This window comes from Gopherus flavomarginatus, chromosome 23 (genome assembly GCF_025201925.1).
Source record: "Gopherus flavomarginatus isolate rGopFla2 chromosome 23, rGopFla2.mat.asm, whole genome shotgun sequence".
Classification (NCBI taxonomy): domain Eukaryota; kingdom Metazoa; phylum Chordata; order Testudines; family Testudinidae; genus Gopherus; species Gopherus flavomarginatus.
In genome coordinates, this window is record NC_066639.1 from 12,929,324 (window position 1) to 12,954,011 (window position 24,688).

General features: G+C 47.6%; 1 protein-coding gene across 17 annotated transcripts in view; it reads left to right on the plus strand.

Annotated features, from left to right (window-relative positions):
* Window positions 1-24,688, plus strand: part of LOC127039351 (zinc finger protein OZF-like) — a 1,232,974-nt gene that overhangs the window by 1,197,239 nt on the left and 11,047 nt on the right. For 3 of the 17 annotated variants that reach the window (XM_050932919.1, XM_050932917.1, XM_050932918.1), the window contains exon 3: window positions 20,608-20,690. The exons of 11 other annotated variants lie outside the window; for them this stretch is intronic. In XM_050932919.1, coding sequence (XP_050788876.1) covers window positions 20,667-20,690 — 24 coding nt within the window. In that variant the 5' untranslated portion in view covers window positions 20,608-20,666. Of the gene's footprint in view, window positions 1-20,607; window positions 20,691-21,456; window positions 22,146-22,863; window positions 23,386-24,688 lie in introns of those variants that run through there. 3 more of the 17 variants (XR_007770949.1, XR_007770950.1, XR_007770951.1) reach the window with 3 other exon arrangements.

A 24,688-nucleotide genomic window follows, 5' to 3' on the forward strand; every position in this document is an offset into this window, starting at 1 on the left:
GGCCAGCCGCCGGTGTCCGACTGCAGTGTCAACATGCCCACAGTGACAGGCCCTTGCCACAAAAATCTCAAAGGCTAAATAGGCCAATGGTGGGAGGCGAATCTCCATTTTACAGATGGGGAAACTGAAGCTCAGAGAGCTGAAGTAATTTGCTCAAGTTTGCATGGAGAATTTGGGGCAAAACTGGGAACTGAACCCAGATTGTTTGAATTCTTGCCTCCCCCCTTAACCCCAAGCCCAGCGTGTGTGTGTACAGCATTGTATTGGCCTGTGTTTGCCTTGCATTGGCTTCCAAGTGTCGTGGAAAAGGACCACCACTCAGTTGAGTTGATCAGACAGCCTGAGGCTCCTTTATTGATTAATCAGAGAATACAAGCATATATGCAGGGAGAGACGACAAAGTCCCCTAGCAAGGGGAAGTCGCTCTACCTTACAGCAGTGGTACCTGGGTTTATATAGCCAAAAACCGCACATTAGCATATGAACTCATGCATCCGAATATACCATATTTGGTTAATACAATGACACCATTTCCTAAAAACATATAAAATAAGCTAATTTTGCAAGCTTGCCCTTTGCAACTTCCCCTTTTTACAGGTTGTTTTGTTTGTCAGGATCTTGGCACCTGGTGTCCACCTACTTGCGGTTTCTGCAGCTGTGCTCCCAAGCAAAATTTGAGGAACTTGGGTTCAAAAATACATGTTTGTTCCTTTGGCCAAGTACATTGAGGTTATTTTTATGCGTGCACAAGCTTCTTAATAAACTATAGTGGCCTAGCAGTTGTTAATCTATTTCAGTAGTAATTCAAGGGACTTTATATTAGTCTAGTCCCTTAAAGGCAGCATTTTAATAGCATAATAGTGTGATAATAGTAGTGTATAGAGAAATCAGAGAGTGAGCCTCAGGAGAGTTAGTGGAAAATCAGCTTTTCTTACTTTACTATATGTTAGTATGATGGAGGCCTACTGTCTTGATGTAATTTATAGCAGCATCAAGACCTGGCTTTTGGGCCTGGGGTTATTTTTCTTTATCAATTCCCTCCTTTGTTTGCTGTTAGTGGGCCCCCCACATCAGCAAACACTTCATTAATATCTGATAGGGGGATATTCATAAGTTCCTGGGCAATTTGTTCGATTGTTTCCTGATCCACTGTTTCTTGGCCAGGGTTACCTTCCTGGGGAGCGTGGGAAGGGGTCTGAATGTTATCAGAGAGGCTAGTTCTGAAAGTAACACAAATATCATTATTGACATTGGTGGGTGTGTAATACGGTTCGGGTCTGACAGGGTGAAGAGAAACCAATCGTGGAGGGGGATAGGAACGGGAAGGGGTACTAGGGCAAGTACAATGCGCCCAGCAATTACAGCAACACCAACAGCAAATACATACAAAGGCCATTGTACCAATGGTGAAAAGAAGCCATACATACCAAGGGTGTTTTTGGGGTGATTGAAAACTTTTTGTGAATTGACACAGAACATCACCTTTAACACAGAGGGTAGAGACTAAATGAACCGTTTGGAGGGCATTTAAAGCTTCCTGGTAGACAGTTTCTAAATAGTGAATTTGGGTTTGTAAATGTGAAATAGACTGAATTTCTGGTAGGAAGGATAGCAATGAGTGAAATCGGTCAGGGACAACAGAGGTCCAGTCGAAGGGAACCTGGAATTCTAAATAAACCTGATAGTCTTTTTCTGCGGGCCAGTAAATGTTGTGAATGCCTGAGCTAGTGTGGAGATTAAAAGCCACATCATGTATGATTGAAGAATTAACATGAACGCAGCTGCTGTTAGCAGACAGTAAGTTATGGGAAGCTAGATCTTGTAAAGTGCCAGGGCCTTCCCAACATACTCGGTGGTGAACAGTTACTACCTCTCCTGGGTGTAGTTTCCTAAAGCATTGCAGTTGCGGGGGCTGCAAAGGCCAATAGGTCCAGAGATCACCTAGACCTATCCAAAGGTCAGGGGCTATAGCCAGGGCACCAATTAAGAAGCGGTTAGGACCGCCAGGAGGTTTAATTTCCCAAACATCTCGATGAATTACCCAGTCCCACAAACAACCGCCCCAAGGGCCTGGAAGGATACGGTAAGTGGGGGCCCAAAATCCTTTCACGGGTCCATAAGCCCGGAAGGAACATTGTGAGCGTCAACATCTCCATTTAGAGAACTTCCACGTAAGCCTCCATGGCCACAAATCGAGGGGGATACCGGATGCATTAGTAAGGGCAGTGGGCCAGCGCTGCTGTTCAAGGTCCTTGCGTAAAGAGAAAAGAATAGTATTGAGATAGTCCTGTACTTCTGAACATGCTTGATCCCACTGCAATGCCTTTCCTGACGTAGCAACCTGGTGGATCATTTGGGTGAGTAGGGTGGGTAACAACGCTTAGTGCCGAAATAGTGTGGAGTGCGCCTATACCGGCCTTCTCCTCAGTAATTTGAGCCCCGGAAATAAACCCCTGAGCTTGGTCTAATTGTCCCAGATGACTTTCATGTTCCTGCGTTTTGTATATAGTCCAGGCTGATGCTGCAGTGTTAGCACCATGCAGCAGAGTGTTAACAATATCCCTTCTTTTCCTACTCTCTGCAAGTCTAGCCTGTTGCTCCAACAGGCGTATAGCAGCACCCTTAGAGCAATTAGAATAAGTACTTGTAATTTGGAAATGGGTGAGGGGTATGGAGAAATGGACAGTTCCCAAGGTAGCATTTAGGATTGTCCATCTGAACCCTGATAAATGAGGGTTTTCAGTAGGCTCATACCATAATTGTTGGTTCTGAACCTGAATGCCTTCTTTGGCCAGGGTGATATCAATTGAGTGTGAAGGGGTATATTGAAGCAATGTACAGGACAGATTTGCAGTAATGGGAATGTCCTGGGCACAAACAAACCCTACAGTGGCTAAACACATTTTGTTAACGGTGACATTAGTTATGGTGGCATGAGCGACTACAAAACATTCGGGACCCTTACCATAAAGAGGCCAGCATGTACCTGGGACTAGTACAAGATCTATATCATGGTCAGTGTCCCATGTATCTATGAAAATGTTAGATTGGTCAGGCTCTCCTGTATAATTAATATAAGAGGTTACATTACGATAACTAAGATACACCATACCAAATGCATTCCACTTAATATATCGTTCATATACCTGACCCTGCGAGGAGAAAATTAACTTGGTTAGACAGTAAGAAAACAAATTACCAGTGGAAGAGGGCCTAGGCCACTGTCTAACAGTTGAGGTCTTGGGTAAGTATGGATCTGTCTGGGGCTCAGGAGGGGTACGACTGTCCGAGATATTAATGGATGAGGTTACTATGGGTGGATTACTCAGAGGAGGGACCGTGGGGGGAACAGGGGAGGTGTGGGGGTGGTCTAATAATTCTGGAATAATGTGACATGGCCAGGGGACCTGACCTGGGCGGCATTGACCTGCACTAGGGATAAATCCCAATAGCCAGTGTATCCCACAAGACCATGTTGCATAACCACAAGTTCCTCCCTGATACCACATTACGTAACGTCTTTTATACCATGGCCAATTTTTAACGTCCTCTATAGTAAGAGTCTTTGGTTTAACGGTGGAGGTTTCCTGAGACCTTTTTACTCTTCCTCTTTGTTTGGTAGCAAGGTTTTGTCTGCTACACAAAGCAGAATGAGGAGTGAATTTTTCTTTTCCCTTGGCTGCGATCCCACACATTGGGTAGTGTGGAGTGGTTATTTTCACTTTCGGCTTGACTGTTGACAGGAAGCGCAGTGAAGTAGTCTTTCGGGCAGCAACTGAGAGTAAGTAAGAGTCATAAATGTTCAGGAGAAACATTAAGATGGTGATAAAACAGAGAGAAGGCAATAGCCATTTCCGCACTCGTGCAGTCTGTTTTATCTTGGTTTGTGGATCGGTCATGATGCTTTATACGACCTGCCGACTTCGAAGGCAATACTTGGGTTCTTGCTCAGGTTCACCTGCTGACGTTGCCGGCTGAGGCTGTGGAACAAGCGGGGCACCGGGGAGATCCAAAGGAGGCGTTACCTTTTTGCATTGAGATGCGTGTACCCAATTTGGGAGTCCTTGGCACTTCACTGCAGTATGGGTGGTTAGTAAGACCTGGAATGGACCTCTCCACCTGGGCTCCAAGGCGGATTTTCGTTGGAATACCTTACAGCAAACCCAGTCGCCAGGTTCCAAAGGATGGCATGCAGTTTCAGCTGGATCGGGTAGGGCACTTTGGACCTGTGAATGGATAAATCTAACATGTCTCATTAGCGCTTTGCAATACTCTAGTACATTTTCATCACAGAGGTGCAAATTTTGGGAGTTAGGGGGCAGAGGCGGGGATACTGGCATCCTCATTGGTCTAGCCATGAGAATCTCATGAGGAGACAATCCATGCTTACGCATGGGAGTGTTTCTCATTTGCATTAATGCCAGAGGGAGTGCATCTGGCCACTTGAGGCCTGTTTCCGCACACAGTTTTGCTAACTTGTTTTTTAGATCCCCATTTTTCCGTTCCACTGCTCCCGCGCTCTGAGGATGGTGAGCACAGTGTAAACGTTGGTCCACATGGAGGGCCTTACAGATTTGTTGAGTGATTTGACCTGTAAAATGGGTTCCTCTGTCACTGTTAATTGAGACAGGGATACCAAAACGAGGAATAAATTCTTTGAGCAACTTTTTTGCTACAGTGGTTGAGTCTGCCTTAGCACATGGGTAAGCTTCCACCCACCCAGAATACATGCATACGCACACAAGCACGTATTCATACGAACAACACTTAGGCATATTTATGAAGTCTATTTGGATGTTTACAAACGGTCCCCAGGGTGGCGGGTGTGCTGCCTGGGTGGTTCGAACCGGTCGCCCATTGTTATATGCCATACAGATAGGGCATGTTTGGCAGTATTGCTGGGCAAGGCTCGTAAACTTTGGAGCATACCAGTGCTTAGATACAGAAGCAATCATTCCCTCCTTGCCTACGTGGGCTAACCCGTGGGCTAGCCTGGCAAGGTGTGGGAGTATAGCCAAAGGTGCCACCAGGCGGCCGTCTGGAGCATACCACAAGGCATCCTTTGGATGTTTGGAACACCCGAACTGTCTCCAGCAATCTTTCTCATCCTCTGATGCTGACTCCTGTATGAGTGTTAGATCCTGTAAGGAGTCAACTGAAGGGACGGGCTGGGACATGTAAAGAGCAGATATTTCGATAGGAGCCGGAGACCCGGAAAGGGCCGCTCGCCTGGCGGAGGCGTCCGCCAGTGCATTTCCTCGAGTAACATCGTCATGGGGTTTTTTATGGGTGGCACATTTAACTACAGCAATAGCAGAAGGTAACTGTAAAGCAGATAAAAGAGCATTGACACATGGGCCGTGGCTAATAGGGGCTCCGGTAGAAGTAAGAAATCCCCTATATTTCCACAGTTGCCCATAATCATGTACTACTCCAAAAGCATATCTAGAATCAGTGTAAATAGTAACAGACACTCCGGTTGCCAAGCAGCAGGCTCGAGTAAGGGCAAATAGTTCAGCAACTTGAGCCGATTTTACTGAAGGGAGGGAGAATGCTTCTATGACACTTTGTTGATTGCATACAGCATAGCCTGCTACTAGTTGTCCTTCCGCATTCCTTAAGCAAGAACCATCCACATAATAAATCAGCTCTGGGTTTTGCAGGGGAATATCCTGCAGATCAGGTCTAGGAGCAGATAATTCAGCAGTTACAGATAAGCAATCATGGGGTTCCCCATCGGTTGCCGTGGGGAGAAGAGAAACAGGATTTAGTACTGGGCACCTAGCCAAAGTAACATTTGCAGCATTTAAAAGAAGCATTTCATACTTGGTGAGTCTGGAATTTGAAAGATGCTGTGTTTTGCCTTTAGTTAAGAGAGCGGTGACAGCATGAGGAACTGCAACAGTTAACGGACTGTCAAGAACTAGGGAGGCGGAGGCTTCAACTAAGATTGCAGCTGCGGCAACAGACCGGAGGCAGGGGGGTAGCCCAGCTGCTACCGGGTCTAATGAGGAACTAAAGTAGGCTATGGGTCTGTGTTTTTCTCCGTGGGTTTGAGTGAGAACACCCTGGGCTGAGCCTTCTCTTTCATGACAGAAAAGAGTAAATGGTTTTTTATAATCAGGTAAACCGAGAGCAGGGGCTTTAGTTAAAGCGATTTTGATTTGTTGAAACGCTTCCTCTGCTTCCGTGGGCCAGGGAATAGGATCAGAGAACTTATTAAGAGTTAAATTTTGTAAGGGCCGTACAAGAGACGCATAACCCAGAATCCATTGCCTACAGTAGCCTGCCATTCCCAAGAATCCCCTAAGCTGCTTTTTTGTAATTGGCCTGGGGATTTTTTGAATTGCCTGCACCCGCGAAAGAGACAAAGCGCGTTTTCCTGCAGAAATATCATGACCCAGATAATGCACTACAGGGAGACAGAGTTGTAATTTTTCTTTTGAAGCCTTATGACCCTTTTGAGCTAAGGCTTGCAACAAAACCAATGTATCCGCTTTTGAAGCTTCCAAAGAGTCAGAAGCAAGCAACAAATCATCTACATACTGAACTAGGACAGACCCATTTGGAAAAGAGATATCATCCAGATCTTTCTTTAAGATTTGAGAGAAGATAGTAGGGGACTCAGTATAACCTTGGGGTAGTCTGGTCCAAGTATACTGAGCTCCCTGATAAGTAAACGCAAAAAGAAACTGGCTATCCACATGAATAGGAATAGAAAAGAAAGCAGAGCGCAAATCTATCACAGAAAAGTACTGAGCAGTGGGAGGTATACAAGAGAGAATAGTAGCAGGATTTGGAACCACCGGGAAAGTTGGGAGGACAGCAGCATTAATAGCACGCAAATCCTGTACAAATCGCCAGGTATTTTTCCCGGGTTTTCGGACAGGTAAAATGGGAGTATTACATTCACTCACTGTCGGAACTATGACTCCCTGTTTAAGCAAAGCAGAAAGAACCGGACGAATTCCCTCCTCAGCTTGCTGAGAGAGGGGGTATTGCCGGACTCTAGGAAGAGGTTTGCTTGGATTGAGACGAATTTTGACAGGTTGAGCAGAACAAATGCGTCCTACTTGGTTGGTATGCTCAGCCCACAGTGAAGGGGGTACCCTTGCCAGTAGTTCCTGTTGCAACAAGGAAGGACTGGGGTCGGGTTCCCGATCTGAGGCTGGATCAATTTGGAGTAGACCTAAAACCTCATTATGAGCCGGGTCAGGGACCTCTAAAAAGACCCCGTCTGGAGAGCAAAAGATAGTGCAATGAAGTTTGCACAACAGATCCTTTCCTAAAAGGTTTACAGGGGAGCACGGACTGAGAAGGAAAGCATGATCAGCAGAAAGGGGACCGATAGATATAGATAGGGGAGATGACACAGGATGGGGAATGGGGGTATTTCCCACTCCCACAGCAGTTACGACCTCAGTGGAAAGAGGTACAGTAGAGAAATCTTGTGCTCTTAAGGTAGACCTAGAAGCTCCTGTATCAACCAAGCAAGGGGTAGGGACACCATTTATTAGACAAGAAACAGTTGGACCAGTTTGGTCCACATGAACAAGGGGGGCGACGACGATGTTATTAGTCTCCTGGCTTTCCTAGTAGTTAAGAGCTGGGGCTGGTGGAGCAGGAAAGGGCAATCCCTCCTGTTTTGGAAACTGTCTAGGAGGTCGCGTAGGGCAATCCTTAATAAGGTGTCCCTCCTTTTTACAATACCTACACTGGTCTTTCCCTAATTGGGGACAATTGGCTTTCCAATGCCCTTCTTGCCCACACGAAAAGCAGGCTGTGGAACTGAAATTAGTCAGGGGATTTTTAGTCACAGCCTGTTTTGTTCTTCGCCTGGGCCCTTTGCCAGCAAAGTTTTGCATGCTTTGGATCTGCAAAGCCATAAGCTTAGATTCTGTTTCGTCTTTCTTTCTTTCTAACTGCCTGTGAAAATGCTGTGCTGCTGCCAGAATTTCTTCCAGATTTTTACCTTCCCAATCCACTAAGTTAACCTTTAACTGCTCTCCTACCTTTGGCAAGAGTCCCTGCACAAAGGCCGCCACTATAGCTTGTGTGGCCGTTTGTTCTGCATTAGTAATCCCCGAATGTCTTTCAAACACTTGCTTTATACGTTCCATATAGTCAGCCGGATTTTCTCCCTTACTTTGTTTACAGGCATTTATTTTGGTCCAGTCCGTTTTTCTTGGACATACATTAAGAACCTCATTAATTAAGTTGGTCCTTCTTTGGATATAGTCAGCTTCTGACATCCGGTCAACATCAGCTGGCCAGTTTGCCCTGGCATATAGGCGGGTAAGGGTTTCTTTGGGCACTATAGCTGATAACAGCTGGTGCATATCGGCATGTGAGGGGTTATAGCACTTGGCTATCATTTCCAATTGCTCTTGAAATTTAACGGGATCTTCCCTGATTTTTGGGAACTTTTCGATAAGATTGTAAAGGTCACCTGGTGACCAAGGGGCATGTATTGTCATTAACCCTCCTGTGCCCGAGGGCAACTGCCGGAGGGGAAAATTAGTGACGGTTTCAGGCGGGTTGGTTACTTTCTTAGCCTTGCGTAGCCAAGTCTTATGGCGGGTGTTGAAGGCTACAGCATCAGGGTCGGAGGCAAGAGAGATAGGAGAACAACTTTTCAGAAGGGATTCATATTTTGGTGATGTCATCATTTCCCTCATCTTAGCTATTGTACCTGACAACCGTCGTAACGGGGATTCTGGGGATACTTTTTCCCAATCAATTTGCTTTAACTCCCAATCTATGTCTTCATCGTGTGCTGTCTGTTGCCATTCTTTCATAAGCGCTTCCCCAGTGGTTATGAGGGCAAGGGCTTCCCTTAAGTCATCAGACATGTCAGACCGGGGCGTGGACCCACTTGAAGGGGTCCTGGGAGGCGTCTGCCTACCAGAACCCGAGGAAGAGGGAGTGGTGTCCGTACGATCACCTCGGTTATCCTCTGCCTCACTTCCTCCTCCCGATCTACTTCCCCCTGCCTGCGCATCCGGGCTATAAGCGGGTGGCCTATTAGGGTTATCGGGCCACTGTCTGCATTCTAAAAACAGATCAATCAGCTCATCAGAGGGGGGTGAAGGATAGATTCTTTTCGGGGCAGTCGGTTGTGGGCGTGTTTGGGACGGGCAAAGAGGGACTATACCCAAAGGAGGAGGATTTGGCAAATTTTGAGCACTATCTAATTTTTCCTGTGCCTCTTTAAGTTGGGTTTTTAGTTTCTCTTGGGTGTCTTTTAACCCCCTAACTTGAGATTCCTGACGTCTTTTACCCATTTCATCGTGCCACTCAAAATAAGCATCAAACTGTCCCTGTCCCACAGAGTTAGCAACAAGAGCACCCCTGAGGTGTACAATCCTATCAAGGTCAAAACTGCCTTCCACAGGGAATTGCAGTTTTGGATCATCTCTAGTATACCAATTCCATTTTTGCAAGTATTTACATGTCGACGGGCCACGGTGTACATACATATAAGCAGCAGGAGTGCCTTTTGGGGGGATTGGAATCCCTTTAGATTGGCTGGATCCCATTTTCACTTCAGCCTTCTTTCACACAAGCCACTCACACAGGGGAACGCTATTTAGGATTACCACGGTTCTAATACCGATGGCGTCTATGCCTGCCCTGGGCAGGGGAACTGGGTGGAGTAGGTTTTGTTGACCCGCCTGGAGAATGCAGGTGCCTACTAGGAAGGAGGTAAAGGATGGGACGGGCTCCCCCTCGGAGAACCCGCGGTCCCCGCACGCCTGTCGTCAGCCCAGAGCACCAGCCTTAAGCCAACGATGCTTCTGAAGCTACGGACTTAGCGGTACGGTTTTCCTAAGGACTTCCCTCCTCTCCGAGAAGGGAAGGGAGCTTACAGCTCCAGGGGGGCAGAATAGGGACTCTGCGGTCCTGAAAGGACAGTGCTCGAGGAGCGGTCACAGGGTCATAGGTCGTGGAAGGGAAGGGAAAAGGGACGGGGAAACACACAAGCACCCAACAGGTTAGCCACTTACCAAGGCCTGCCAGTTGGGAAGCCTTATACAAACACTTCACACACAGAAGCTCAGCTGTGGGGCTTGCTTTCGAGACACTCCCGGTCACAAGCTTTTGCTTCGCAGGAGGCTCGGGGCGTCTTCCCACAGCTGCATTCACACTGGCCGCTTGGCCCTCACACACACAGACACAGGCACTTTCTTGACACAGTCGTCAAGGCGAAATCACAAAAAACTGGAACGCTATACCCGGATCCCTCTCAGACCTGGTAGGAAGGGGACCCCTGATCCCCCGGATCAGGACGGACCAAAAGGAGCGCGGTCCGTGGGCTGTCGAAGGTACCTTTGAAACCTTGGGAGCGGAGCCTTTAGAAAGGCTCTGAAACCTCAGAATCTCGGAAGCCTTAGAGAAAGGGCATCTGGTCTGTCTGATGGCTAAAAGTTCGAACCCAGCTTGTGACTTACCCAAACCGGAGCCTACAGACCAGTCCTCTGCCAAGCCCCATAGAGATTTCAAAAGGTCTCTTACCTTTTAATTGGGCCCGGGGGTTGGAAGGAGACTGCCTGCGGTCCTCCGATTCAGGAGAAGCCCTCTTGTGGGTTCCCGGCCAATGCACCAAAATTGTCGTGGAAAAGGACCACCACTCAGTTGAGTTGATCAGACAGCCTGAGGCTCCTTTATTGATTAATCAGAGAATACAAGCATATATGCAGGGAGAGACGACAAAGTCCCCTAGCAAGGGGAAGTCGCTCTACCTTACAGCAGTGGTACCTGGGTTTATATAGCCAAAAACCGCACATTAGCATATGAACTCATGCATCCGAATATACCATATTTGGTTAATACAATGACACCATTTCCTAAAAACATATAAAATAAGCTAATTTTGCAAGCTTGCCCTTTGCAACTTCCCCTTTTTACAGGTTGTTTTGTTTGTCAGGATCTTGGCACCTGGTGTCCACCTACTTGCGGTTTCTGCAGCTGTGCTCCCAAGCAAAATTTGAGGAACTTGGGTTCAAAAATACATGTTTGTTCCTTTGGCCAAGTACATTGAGGTTATTTTTATGCGTGCACAAGCTTCTTAATAAACTATAGTGACCTAGCAGTTGTTAATCTATTTCAGTAGTAATTCAAGGGACTTTATATTAGTCTAGTCCCTTAAAGGCAGCATTTTAATAGCATAATAGTGTGATAATAGTAGTGTATAGAGAAATCAGAGAGTGAGCCTCAGGAGAGTTAATGGAAAATCAGCTTTTCTTACTTTACTATATGTTAGTATGATGGAGGCCTACTGTCTTGATGTAATTTATAGCAGCATCAAGACCTGGCTTTTGGGCCTGGGGTTATTTTTCTTTATCACAAGGGAGACTGTGGAATTTCCGTCATTGTAGGTTTTTAAGACCAGGTTAGATATACACCAGTCTGGGAATGACTAGGGATACTTGGTTCTGCCTCAGCACAGGAGGCTGGAGTAGACGACCTCTCAAGATCCCTTCCAGGCCTACATTGAAATAATTCTCTTTTGTTCTGTGTCCTGTTCTATGCTGAGCTGTTTTGCATGGTGCCATGTGGAACTGTGATTGCACCATGTTGTGTAGCAGTTTTGTGGTGCATTGTTTTGCCTCAGCTTGTTTGGTGCCTGTGTTGTGTTAGTTTGAGCTGAGTTCTTTTCCCTTGTGTACTTTTCTCCTAGGGTGTGTTAGTTTGCATTATTTTGCTTTTTTTCCCTTTTGTATTGTCATTTTATGCTGTGGAGTGTGGTTTTTGGTTTTTTGCTTTTTTCCCCCCAAATTGCCTGACATTATGTTGTGGTGGGTTTTACTCTGTATGTTGTGTTTTATATGTGTATGTTTCATAGCATCACAGAAATGTAGAACTGGACAGGACCTCAAGGTGTCATCAAGTCCAGCTCTCTCTGCCGAGGCAGGACCAAGTATATGTAGATTATCTCTAACAGAGCTTTGTCCTACTTGTTCTTAAAAACTTCCAGGGAAAGAGACTCCACAGCCCCCCTTGTAAGACTGTTCCAGAGCTGAACTGCCTTAACTCTAGTGACACCCACACAGATTTTAGTGGTGAGCAGCTCTGGAGAGAGAGGAGACCCCAGTGAGTGGGCAGCTGGGTAAATAGATTAAAGTTGGGAGGAGAAACATTGATGTGTCCAAGGTCACCCAGGCTGTCTGTGACAGAGCTAGAACTAGATCCCAGTTCTAGTGCCACCATACTGCTGTTTTGGGCACTGAAGGTCTCTGCCACGCTGGTGTTTTAGGCACTGGTGCAAATCCTTAGTATAGACAGAATTTACACTAGTGCACTCTGGCACTGGTGCACCATGTCCTGGTTTGAAGGTTTGGTGTGTGTGTGTGCGGGGGGGCGGGGGGGCAGTGATCTCACTGAGGCCTGGGGCTGGCTGAACAGTGCAGCTGGCAAGGGAGGGGCAGCAGTGAAGTACGAGCCAGAAGCACAGCCCCACAGGACTGGACACTGACTTCTCCTGACCCATGACACCCCCCCTCATCTGTCACAAAGGTTGGCTCACCTGCGTGGTGAGATATATGGGATCACCCAAGAGGACTGTCTGTGATTCCATGTTAATGCTGTTACAGAGCCTGAAGCGTTTACAATGGATTCTTGGGTGGTGAAATCTCCATACAGACCTCACAACCAATTTGGCGTTTGTTCCTTGCTTCTTACTAGTCTGCCTGAGGCTGGTGCTTGTGCTCTCGAGTCACTGAAGAGAGCGTTACAGGGAGAGGGTCTCTGACTTCCCCAAGGTCACTAAACAGGACAGTGACAGAGCCAGGAACAGACCCTGTTAACTCCAGAGCCCCATGACCAGCAGCTTGGGAAGGTCCCCAGAGCACACAGTATTAGGCTGCAGGAAGAGCTGTACAGGGACTGCAGCTGAGCTGCCCTGCCAAGACAGCCTGTGCATCCCATGGACAAACCACCTGTTCCTGCAGCCTAATACAGTTGGGTCTGGGGACCTTTCCAAGCTGCAGGTGATGGGGCTCTGGAGTTACCAGGGTCTGTTGCTGGCTCTGTCACTGACCTGCTTAGTGACCTGGGGGAAGTCACAGACCCCTCTCTGTTTTCCTCCTACCTATTGTGAACTTGGATTGTGATCACTTTGGGGCAAGGACTGTCCCGCTCTGTCTGTGCAGTGCCCAGCAGAATGGGGGTGCTGATCTCAGTCAGGGTCTCTGCCGTGCGCAACACGATGGGGCCCTGATCTCCTTCAGTGTCTGTGCAACACAAAGCACAGTTTGTAGACTCACAGACTTTAAGGGCCGAAGGTAGAGGTGTATTTCAGATGAGGTCTTATCGGTGCCTTGTATAGCAGTACTAACCCTCTCAGGTGTCTACTGGAAATACCTCGCCTGATGTATCCTAGGACTGCGTTAACCTATTTCACGGCTGCATCACGTGAACAGCTCATAATTATCCTGTGATCAACCAATACACTCAGGTCTTTCTCCTCCTCTGTCACTTCCAATCGATAAATCCCCAGCTTATTGCAAAATTATGCACTTGGGGACTAACAACTAGAATTTGTGCACTGTTCATTTTCATCCCATTTCTATTACTCCAGCTTTCAAGGCCATGCAGATTTTCTTGTATGATTTTCCTGTCCTCCTCCATATTGGCAATCCCTCCCGGCTTTGTGTCCCACTCCCACTTCTTGTGCCAAGATCACTAATAAAAGTGTTGAGTAAGATTGGTCCCAAGCCTGATCTGAGGAACTCCACTAGTAACTCCCTCCAGCCTGACAACTCACTGTTCAATATGACCCCCTTGTAGACTCCCCTTTAACCAATTCTTTATTGACCTTTCGGTTCTCATATTAATCCCCATCTTCTCCAATTTAACGAATAGTTTCCCATGTGGAACTGTATCAAAAACCTTACTGACATCCAGGTCAGGTTTCTCTGGCACAATCTACCTTTTGTAACACCATGTTTTATTTATTTATAGTGCTGAAGGCTGGGAGGAAGTGTTAGCAATAGGCTGAGAATGGCCATGTGGAGGTAGGGGAGGGGATGGCAGACAGTGGGAAGGTGGGGAGGGGATGTGGCATTGGAGGTGTATCTGGGAATGTGTTTTGTAGGAGTCCATGTCTCTGCTCCCTGTGGCCGTGGTGCCTTCCGTACCAAAGCAGCATGTCAGCAGAGCAGATGCACACACCATAGGTCTGCCTGAAACACGCAGCATTCACTGCCAGACGGGCTGAGTGATTTTTCTGGGACCCAGCTTGATATGCCTGGCTGGAGTGGGTTCAGTTGGACAGGGATCTGGGGCTCTGATAGTTTGCGATGTTCCTTTTTGCATAGTCGGTTCTTTCCATTTATTGTTTTACCTCCACCTTTGCCTGATGTCACTCTCGTCTTTACTTGCTTTGGTTATTTCACTTCCAGCTTTTAAATGGGATCTAAGAATTGCAAAGCTGAATGAAAGATAAACAAACAGAACCATTTTAATGTTGGCCCATAGCTAGTAGAACTATACCTGGTGAAGGTCGGCTGTAATTTCCTGGTTACCTCTAGCAGTTTCTGGTAGGGCGGATAAAGCAATGTCAGAGTCAAATGCGTGTTTTAGGACAAAAGGGCTAAATGCATGAGACATCAGCTGACACCTAATTTCCATTTCTTAGTGCCTAAAATTTTGACACTCCCTCACACCATCTTTGTTTTTGACTGTGCTGTGCATCGCTTTTAAGTTAATGAATGAAAGCACACCCATTATTGACTGCTTTGGGTTGCATGAGCATCTGATTAAGCACCTAATTAAAACTGTACCACTGTAAGTGGAAATGCATCAACCCAGCTTAGCTCCGAGGTGTTTAGATGTGAAGTGAAAAGTTTCTAAATTAAATACATGGCAGAATGGTTAATGGAGAAAATACACTGAAATGCCTTTACCCAGTCGTGTTGACTTCTTCTCCCAACCCCCATGTGAGTTCTGGCCTCTTGGTCAACTCAGCTCCCAGTCCCACATCAGCTCTGCCCTCTCCCAGCCTAACCCATTTCTACAGCAATTCTTCATCCCCCTCGTCAAGGCAGGGGGTTGGCGCTGCAGCCTCTAAGGTACCTGTGTTAATCACTGTGTCTCATACTGGGGCTATTTAGATTTCAGGGAACAATTTCTCAGAATTACTGACTGTGGGAGGTTGGAGAGAGGAGAGGCTGAGAGGGCGTTTGCTCTCACAGCCATGTTCAACTCTGGTAGCCTCCATGTTACCTCATCCTCCACCCTCTCCCTTGTGTCTCTGCTCATGTGTCAGAGTGTCATCTTCTGATCATAATGTCATTCACCTCAGCAGAGCTTCCAGACAGGAGCTACATCACGAGGGGGTTACGGTACTGAGAGTGAAATACATCACAGGGAGGGTGTAATTATCCTGAAATGAAACATACCAGTCTAGGAAGTGAAAGATTTCAAGGACTTCATTATTTAAAATTACGCTTGAAAGGATTGGATTTTTATGAATACATTGCAGTAAATGTTGATTTTACTGTACACGCACAGATGGAAAAATATTTATATAGGTAATATACAGAAAAGCTTCTGGAGAAAGTGGAGTTTGATTTAAGGATATTTACACTGTATATTTTAGGTGTAACATTGACAATTTCTCTTTGAACAGTTGTATGATTTGGCTTTTGGAATCTCAGCAGTTACTGTAATTAAATAATTGTCGTCTGACGACCCCCATAACTTCCCACAGCTCTGAACATTGAAATTGTAAACATTGAAAAAAGGGCTTAAAAATAAATAATGCTATCTATTGAAATTAAAAGAAAGAAATAGACAAAATGAATTTTGACAAACCCACTTAACAGCAATTGCAGTATGTTAGGGGATGGAAATTCACAACTAAGGCACCAACCTTAATTCTGCCCTGTAGTGACACCAGGCAATTGTCTTAGGGCTGCGAATTAGGCATTTTAGTGTGTAAAGTTCCAGGTTACAAATTGGTATGATCTAAAGACCCATGAGATCTTTTCCTCAGGATGTCACCGTCACTGGGTTGTTTCTCTTATTGGTAATTCCCAGAAGTGAACAGATTAATAACATTTTATCAGTTATGAAGTGGCCATTTCAGATTTCTGGGGAGTGTCTGTAATTTTGCACTAGGGGCCAGGTCCTTGGAGAGACGGAACCTTGGTTTCATTTGAACTTCTCCATGCTCAGCAGCTTCTGGAATTTGGTTCAAAGTATTTACATGTTTCCCTGCCCTGGTGTTAAAAGTGCTGCTTTAGAAAGTGGGGAAGGGCAGGAACTGACTGCAGGATCAGTAGCTGAGTCCCTTAGATATTTATAGCTCATCGGAAGGAGGACGGGGATTGGTGAGTGTCTGGGGATTTAATAATAAACACACAAATATCATTGTTCTTAGTGAATTTTCATCTTCTAATTCCCATAACCCACTAATTATCCCTGGCTGCCCCCGGGAGTCTGGGGAGGGAGAACTAGTAAACTCCTGTGGCCAGTGTGGAACCTAAGGCCCAAGGATCTTTCCGTGGCTGACTCAAAGTCACCCAGAGTGAAATTCACGTCACTGGATAAATCCCTAGTTGCTGAGCTCTGCAGAGGGGTGGGGAGGTGAATTCCATCCCCCATTCTTGAGCATGGACCCCCCTCCAATTCTCACCCTGATCTCAGACACTGGCCCAATCTTCCCCTGCAGTGATGGACCCACTTGACGCTGCCAGAGCCATGTGCCATGGGAGCTAGAGAGGACAGAGGCCCAGCTCCAGAACTGCTCCCCCTGCCCACAGACCCCAAGCTGTGCTAGAGTCGCCCTGACTTTCCAATCTGCAGATGGGTCCAGCTGTACCCAGCCCGTGCACCACCACACACAAACTTTGTCATAACAAACATCCCAGGATTGGGAAAGACCATCTGGGGCTGGCTGCAGTCTCCGTTTGCTGCTGTGAGGGGAATGGGGTGGTCCCTCATATAGGATACAAACATACCCAGGGGCAGAAGGGAAATGAAGTTTCTTCCAGGGGTTTGAAATGTTTGGTTTAGAGTCCTGAGCTCTGTCGTCCTGTTTGTCTCCTTCTGCCACTTTCAGATCTCTTGGAGAGACAAGGTGGGTGAGGTAATTTTTTTAGAACCAATTAAAAATACCTGTTTGCTATCCTGGGACCAACATGGGTACGACAACTTTCCCCTTTGTACCCCCTCCCCATCTCACCTCCCCCTCAGCGGAGACTCTCCCGTGTGATAGGAAAATAAGGGTTCAGTCCTGTAACTGGATTGGGTCTTGCCAGCACTAACGGGAGTGAAAGCCTGTGTGCATTAATGACAGCAGCAGCTCTGGGACTCGACCCATAAGGAGAAGAGATGGGAGTGAGCAGGTTATGTTTGTGCCAGGTGTGAGTTACTCGTGAGAATTCTGCACTGCTGCGTATGCACAGAACTCACGTGCAGCACAGAATTTCTTTTTATGGCTTGAAAATGATACATTGTGCCTGAGAAGCGCTACAGTTCTGCCTTTCACCTACCAGAGGTCCCTGTAACACCAGAACAGGCAGCATTCAACTGGGTTCATCTTGGTGGTAATTTGTTGCCCCGAGCTCTACCCCAAATGGGGAGAGAGTTAGTGGGTGGAACTTGGGAGAGTCCTGAGACATGGCTGCCTGTGGGGGTGGGGACAGGGTGGTCATTCTCTACTCACAAGAGGGTGTGCAAAGGGCACAGGAGGAGCAAGTGTCCCCTATGGAGACTGCCCAGCCCCAGGTTATCCAGTCCCAGATGCTTCTTCCCCAACCATACCCCAAACTTCTTCACCCCTCCAACCATCAATTGGCAGTCTTCCCCCGCTGCTAGCCCTTCTTGACTGGCAGAGAAGCCGTAGTGTGTCAGGGCTCAACCTTCTGGCTGAGTCTTCAGGACACTTTCTTCCTCGGGGTACCATGCCACAGGGGCCCCAGAAATCTACATTGCTTTGGCTTCAGCCCCGGGTGGTAGGGCTTAGGGCCCTGGACTTCAGCCCCATGCACTGGGACTTAAGCTTTCTGCCCTGGACCTGAATGAGTCTAATGCTGGCCTTGCTTGGCGCCCGCCCTGAAACCTGCTAGTGGCCCCCAGGGGGCCCAGGACCCTTGGTTGAGAACCACTGCCTTAGCTCACGAATCACAGCAATGTTCAGGTTACTGCCAGTCATAGAATCATAGAATATCAGGGTTGGAAGGAATCTCAGGAGGTCATCTAGTCCAACCCCCGCTCAAAGCAGGACCAATCCTCAACTAAATCATCGCAGCCAGGGCTTTGTCAAGCCTGACCTTCTCCCAAAGGACCAGTCACTTACTGAGGTCAATTGAATCTTAGATCTCACAACAAAGACAATACTTGTAGCCAGTCCTGTAATAATATGTGTTAAGACTTATTTAAAAGGAAAGGAGAGTTGTTTACAAAGTTAAAGCAGGTAATCATATAGATGCACACAAGTTACAACCTTAAATTTCAAAAGGTAATAGAAGCTTCTATAATAAGCAAGCCCTATATCTTCCTTAGGACTAACCCAGGCTAATCAGCTGAGGATCTCTTGTTTATGCCTAGAAACTCCCCCCCCCCCCGCCAAGTCCAAGCAGCATACAGATAATCAGTTCCTTCTGTATGGGGTTTTTTATCCCCTTTCTGCCGTGTGCTCTGAGCTGCAAACTCAGCTAACGGGAAGTCAAGAGCACAACAACAGTCTTTTGTCGTCTTTAACATCACATAATAGTCTATCTGGTGTTGATGGACCTTTCCTGCCATGCAGGGTGTAATGCATTCAGTTGCCAATCAGCACTTCACCTAGGTAAAGTCTCTCTCCTGTCTGGTAATTTACAGAGCCACAGAGGCTCACAATGCAACTAGTCAGACATGAACCCAGGCAACAATTCAGAAGCATTCAATAAAGTGTAAACACATTCTTATAATCCTAATACCTGTTTTAACAATACTAACACAGGTGAGTCAGACTGATTCCACTGTGTGTTTGTCCATGTTCAATGAAGACATGGGGGCTTTTGCAAGAGCTAGCACCTCATCTGCCAGTGTCACAGGCAAGATGGGCAGGAATGCTGTCTGTAGCCTCTCTTTGCCAGAAGCTGGGAATGGGTGATGGGGTGGATCATTTGATGGTTACCTGTTCTGTTCATTCCTTCTGATGCACCTGGCATTGGCCACTGAGCTAGATGGACCATTGGTCAGATGCAGTGGTCCGCTCTGATGTTCTTAGGTTCACAGTCTCTGTCAGGAGTATCTACTCATTTGGACTCACTGGGAAGACACAGAAAGAAACAAGATGTGCTGAGGCAAGAAAGCCCAGTCTCATAGCTCCTGGGGTCATGCTTGCCAAAAGCTAAAACTAGGCCCAGCCCATGAAAGGGGCAGTACCAGGAGAGACTGTATAAAGGCTGGAGCATGAAACAGCTTTGTAAACCTGAGAGAGCTGCCTTGGGGACAATGACAGCGAGAATCCCCAGAGTGACTCCTTTGATTCTGTTCTTCTCTGGCCTTTGGTTCATAGAATTATAGAACTGTAAGGGACCTCGAGAGATCATCTAGGCCAGTTCCCTGCACTCAAGGCAGGACTCAGTATTATCTAGACAATCCCTGACAGGTGTTTTCCAGCCTGCTCTTAAATATCTCCAGTGATGGAGATTCCAGAACCTCCCTAGACAATTTATTTCAGTGCTTAACCACTCTGACAGCACGTTTTTTCCCTAAACTCCATCCTAAACTGCTCTTGCTATAATTTAAGTCCATTGCTTCTTGTCCTGTCCTCAGAGGTTAAGAAGAACAATTTTTCTCTGGCATCTTTGTAACAACATTTTTTGTACTTGAAAACTCTGATCGTGTCCCTTCTGAGTCGTCTCCAGACTAAACAAACCCAGTTTTTTCAATCTTCCCTCATAGGCCATGTTTTCTAGACCTTTAATCATTTTTGTTGCTCTTCTCTGGACTTTCTCCATTTTGTCCACATCTTTCCTGAAATGTGGCCCCCAGAACTGGACACACTACTCCAGTTGAGACCTAATCAGCGTGGAGTAGAGCGGAAGAATTAATTCTCGTGTCTTGCTTACAATACTCCTGCTAATACATTCCAAAATGATACTTGCTTTTTTTGCAACACTGTTGACTCCTATTTAGTTTGTGATCCACTATGACCCCCAGATCCCTTTCCACAGTGCTCCTTCCTAGGCAGTTATTTCCCATTTTGTATGTGTGCAACTGATTGATCCTTCCTAAGCGGTGTGCTTTGCATTTGTCCTTATTGAATTTCATCCTGTTTACTTCAGACCATTTCTCCAGTTTGTCCAGATGATTTTGAATTTCAGTTCTATCCTCCAAAGTCCTTGAAACCCCTCCCAGCTTGGTATCGCCTGCAAACTTGATAAGTGTAACAGAGACACTCTGCTGCTGGGAGGGTTTCACCATGTGTCAGAGGGTTACACTCTGGTAGGAGGGGGCTAGATCTGTATTGGAATAAGGTCACTCTGTGCTTCACAATGTGGCAGAACCTAGAATGTCCATGACCAGGGAACAATGCTGAGGGGAATCAACATGTGGAAAGGAGAGAAACCCTGTCTGAATTCTCTCACATTGCCCTTCTCCCCCTGGCAGGCTACAGATTAACGTCCACGTTTCGCTCCAGATCATCCCATCCTCCCTGGGGCAAGGAAATGGCTGCAATGGAGCTGGCTCAGGTAAGGGATTCTCAGGGAGCTGGTGGTGGGTTCTGCTTGGAGGGAGAGAAGCAGTAAATGCATAGGAGGGTGGGAGCTGCTCGAGGTGGTGGGAGGCAGGAACTATCTCGGGTGGAGAAAGGGAGGGGACAGGATGTGACAAACCTGTTGAGACTTGTGCACTATAGGGTGTGATGGTTTGTCACCTCGGGGTGCAGTCTGGGGAGCTTCTGGGAACTGCTGTGCCCTCTAACCCGCAAGCTGGGCTGGCCCTTCTCACACTGCTTTGCTGGAGATTTAGCCTTGTTATCACCCAGTAGGACGGCAGGTGGCACCATGCATCCAACTAAGCTACCTGAGTGCTTTACCAAAGGCACTCAAGGACAGATAGAAGACAACAGGCAATCTCCCAGCGATATGTGTTAGCAAACAGATCAAGGGCTTGGCTACACTGGGGAGTTGCAGCACTAGTGATGAGGTTACAGCGCTGCAACTTACTCGCCGTCCACACTTGCATGGCACATACAGCGCTGCATCTCCCTGGCTGCAGCGCTGGCCGTACTCCTGCTCTGCCTCGGGTATAGGGATTGCAGCACTGGTGATGCAGCGCTGCTCCACAAGTGTAGCCACCAAAAGCGCTGCAACTGGCCTCCGAGGTATTCAGAGGCATCCCAGAATGCCTGCTCAGCCACTCTGCTCATCAGTTCGCACTCTACTGCCCTGGCCTCAGGTGACCCGCCCTTTAAATGCCCCGGGAATTTTAAAAATCCCCTTCCTGTTTGCTCAGCCAGGTGTGGAGTGCAATCAGTGAATCTTTCCAGGTGACCATGCCTCCACGCGCCAAACGAGTCCCAGCATGGAGCAATGGTGAGTTGATGGACCTCATCAGTATTTGGGAGGAGGCAACTGTGCAGTCACAGCTGCACTCCAGCCGTAGGAATTACAATACCTATTGCCAGATATCAAAGGCCATGATGGAAAGGGGCCATGACCGGGACGCGGTGCAGTGGAGGGTTAAAGTAAAGGAGCTGGTCTAGGGATGGTCTAAACAGTATTTGGTCCTGCCATGAGGGCAGGGGACTGGACTCGATGACCTCTTGAAGTCCCTTCCAGTCCTAGAGTCTATGAGTCTATGAGCTGAGGAGTGCCTATTGCAAAGCACATGAGGGAAACCGCCGCTCCGGTGGTGCCCCCATGACCTGCCGTTTTTATAAGGAGCTGGACGCGATGCTTGGGGTTGACCCCACCGCCAATCCGACGACCACGATGGACACTTCAGAGCGGGTGGGGGAGGTTGGGCGAGAGAACGAGGAGGAGGACGGGGGGAGGAAACCGAGATTGAAGGTACTGTGGTGGGGGGAGACACCCCGGAGTCCCAGGAGGCATGCAGTCAGGAGCTCTTCTCAAGCCAGGAGGAAGGCAGCCAGTCGCAGCAGCTGGAACTTGGTGAAGGACAAGCAGAGCAGTGTGTTCCCGGTAAGCAGCTTTTATTTTCAGGATGGAAATGTTTTGGGAGAGGAGGGGGGGTTATGGCTGGATGCATGCATGCCTAGATGCGGACTAGCCCATTGATGTGGTCTATCACGTTGCTGTAATCGGCCTCGGTTATCTCTTCAAAAGTTTCCGCCAGAGTGCGGGCAATGCGCTTGTGCAAGTTTATTGGGAGAGCCACTGTGGTCCTTGTCCCAGTCAGGCTAATGCATCCGCGCCACTGTGCCGCAAGGGGTGGGGGGACCATTGCTGCGCACAGGCAAGCTGCATAGGGGCCAGGGCAGAATCCTCATTGCTGTAGAAGACCTTCCCGCTCTTCCCAGGTGACCCACAGCAGCGAGATATCTTCCAGGATTAACTCCTGTGGAAAATGTTGGGAGACTGTTCAGTGTAGGTGCCCCCTGCAGCATTTTGCTTTCCCCAACGCACAGAACCCCCTGCACTGCCCTGAATCAATCATTCCCCCTTCCCAGGCGACCCTCATCAGTGAGATATCTTCCAGAATTAATTTTCTCCTGCAATCATTGCCCCTTACTCACCATTTCTTCGCTCCTGTGCGGTCTGCTTGGTATAGGAAAAGTATGCTAAAGTGAAGAGTGTAAACTCCTTCACGGGGGGAGGGGGGTAAAACTGTCTGTCTGTGTGAGATTATAAACAATGGTGCCTCTGTAAATTGTTTCAATTTTTGTCTCTCTAATAACAGTGTCCTTGAATACTCGAGTGACTGTATCACAGACTGCTCAGAGGCTACAGAACCTGAGGAAGAATCTGCGAAAAAGCAAAGAAGAAATGCTGAAAGCAGTAATGAATCAATCTGCCAGAGAAAGTAAAAATACACAGGAATGAAGGGAAAACATGCAGGAATGGAGGGAAAGAGAAAGCGGGAGAAAGGCATTGGCCCCCCGTCCCAAAGCTCTTTCCCTTGTGCCCCAATGTCAGCTCCAAACCCCCTTCCCCAGCATCCAGGTTCTTACCACCACCAGCTGCCCCCAACACCTGTACGTTCACCTACCTGCTCTGAGAACTACGACCCTTACCCTCTGCACTCAACCCCCATCACCATGCAGTATTTTCATCCTGAAGTGCAGCAGTCATTGCACAGCACTCCAGACAGGACATATTCAAACCTATGACTGTACAGTTCACCACCCCACCCCCCTGCCCTTTCAGAGTCCCAAAAAGTTGTGTGTCTGTCAATAAAGTTATTTTCTTTTCAATAAATGAATTCTTGGCTTTGAAAACAGTCTTTATTATTGCAGAAAGTGAAAGATACCGTAGCCCAGGAAAGAAACAGGTACTGCAAATCATTTTAGGAAAAACAGATTCCTGCTAACAGTGTAACCACTGCACTTCACTCCCGTGCAAGGCACTAAACATTACTGTTGGCTTTCAGCCTCAAATTCATCCCTCAAGGCATCCCTAATCCTTGTAGCCCTGTGCTGGGCCTCTCTAGTAGCCCTGCTTTCTGGCTGTGCAAATTCAGCCTCCAGGCGTTGAACCTCGGAGGTCCATTCCTGACTGAATGTTTCCCCCTTCCCTTCACTAATGTTATGGAGGGTACAGCACGTAGATATAACCGCAGGGATGCTGCTTTCCCCCCAAGTCTAGCTTCCCATAAAGAGATCTTCAGCACCCTTTTAAACGACCAAAAGCACACTCCACAGTCATTCGGCAGCGGCTCAGCCTATAGTTGAACCGGTCCTTGCTCCTGTCAAGCTTCCCTGTATACGGTTTCATGAGCCAAGGCATTAACGGGTAAGCGGGGTCTCCAAGGATCACAATGGGCATTTCAGGGTCCCCTACTGTGATCTTCCGGTCTGGGAAAAAAGTCCCGGCCTGCAGCTTCCTGAACAGGCCACTGTTCTGAAAGATGCGTGCATCATGCACCTTTCCAGGCCAGCCAGTGTAAATGTCAATGAAATGCCCACGGTGATCCACAAGCGCCTGGAGAACCATAGAGAAATACCCCTTCCGATTAATGTACTCGGATGCTAGGTGGGGTGGTGCCAGAATAGGAATATGCGTCCCATCTATCGCCCCTGCACAGTTAGGGAAGCCCATTTGTGCAAAGCCATCCACAATGTCCTGCACGTTCCCCAGAGTCATGGTTCTTCTTAGCAGGATGCGATTAATGGCCCTGTAAACTTGCATCAACACGATTCCAACGGTCGACTTTCCCACTCCAAACTGGTTCGCGACTGATCGGTAGCTGTCTGGAGTTGCCAGCTTCCAGATTGCAATAGCCATCCACTTCTCCACTGACAGGGCAGCTCTCAATGTCATGTCCTTGCGCCGCAGGGTGGGGGCGAGCTTAGCACACAGTCCTATGAAAGTGGCTTTTCTCATCCGAAAGTTCTGCAGCCACTGCTCATCATTCCAGACTTCCATGACGATGTGATCCCACCACTCAGTGCTTGTTTCAGCCCAAAAGCGGCGTTCCAAGGTGCTGAGCATTTCCGTGAATGCCACAAGCAATTTAGTGTCATACGCATCAGGCAACTCGATATCATCGTCGGAGTCCTCATCAC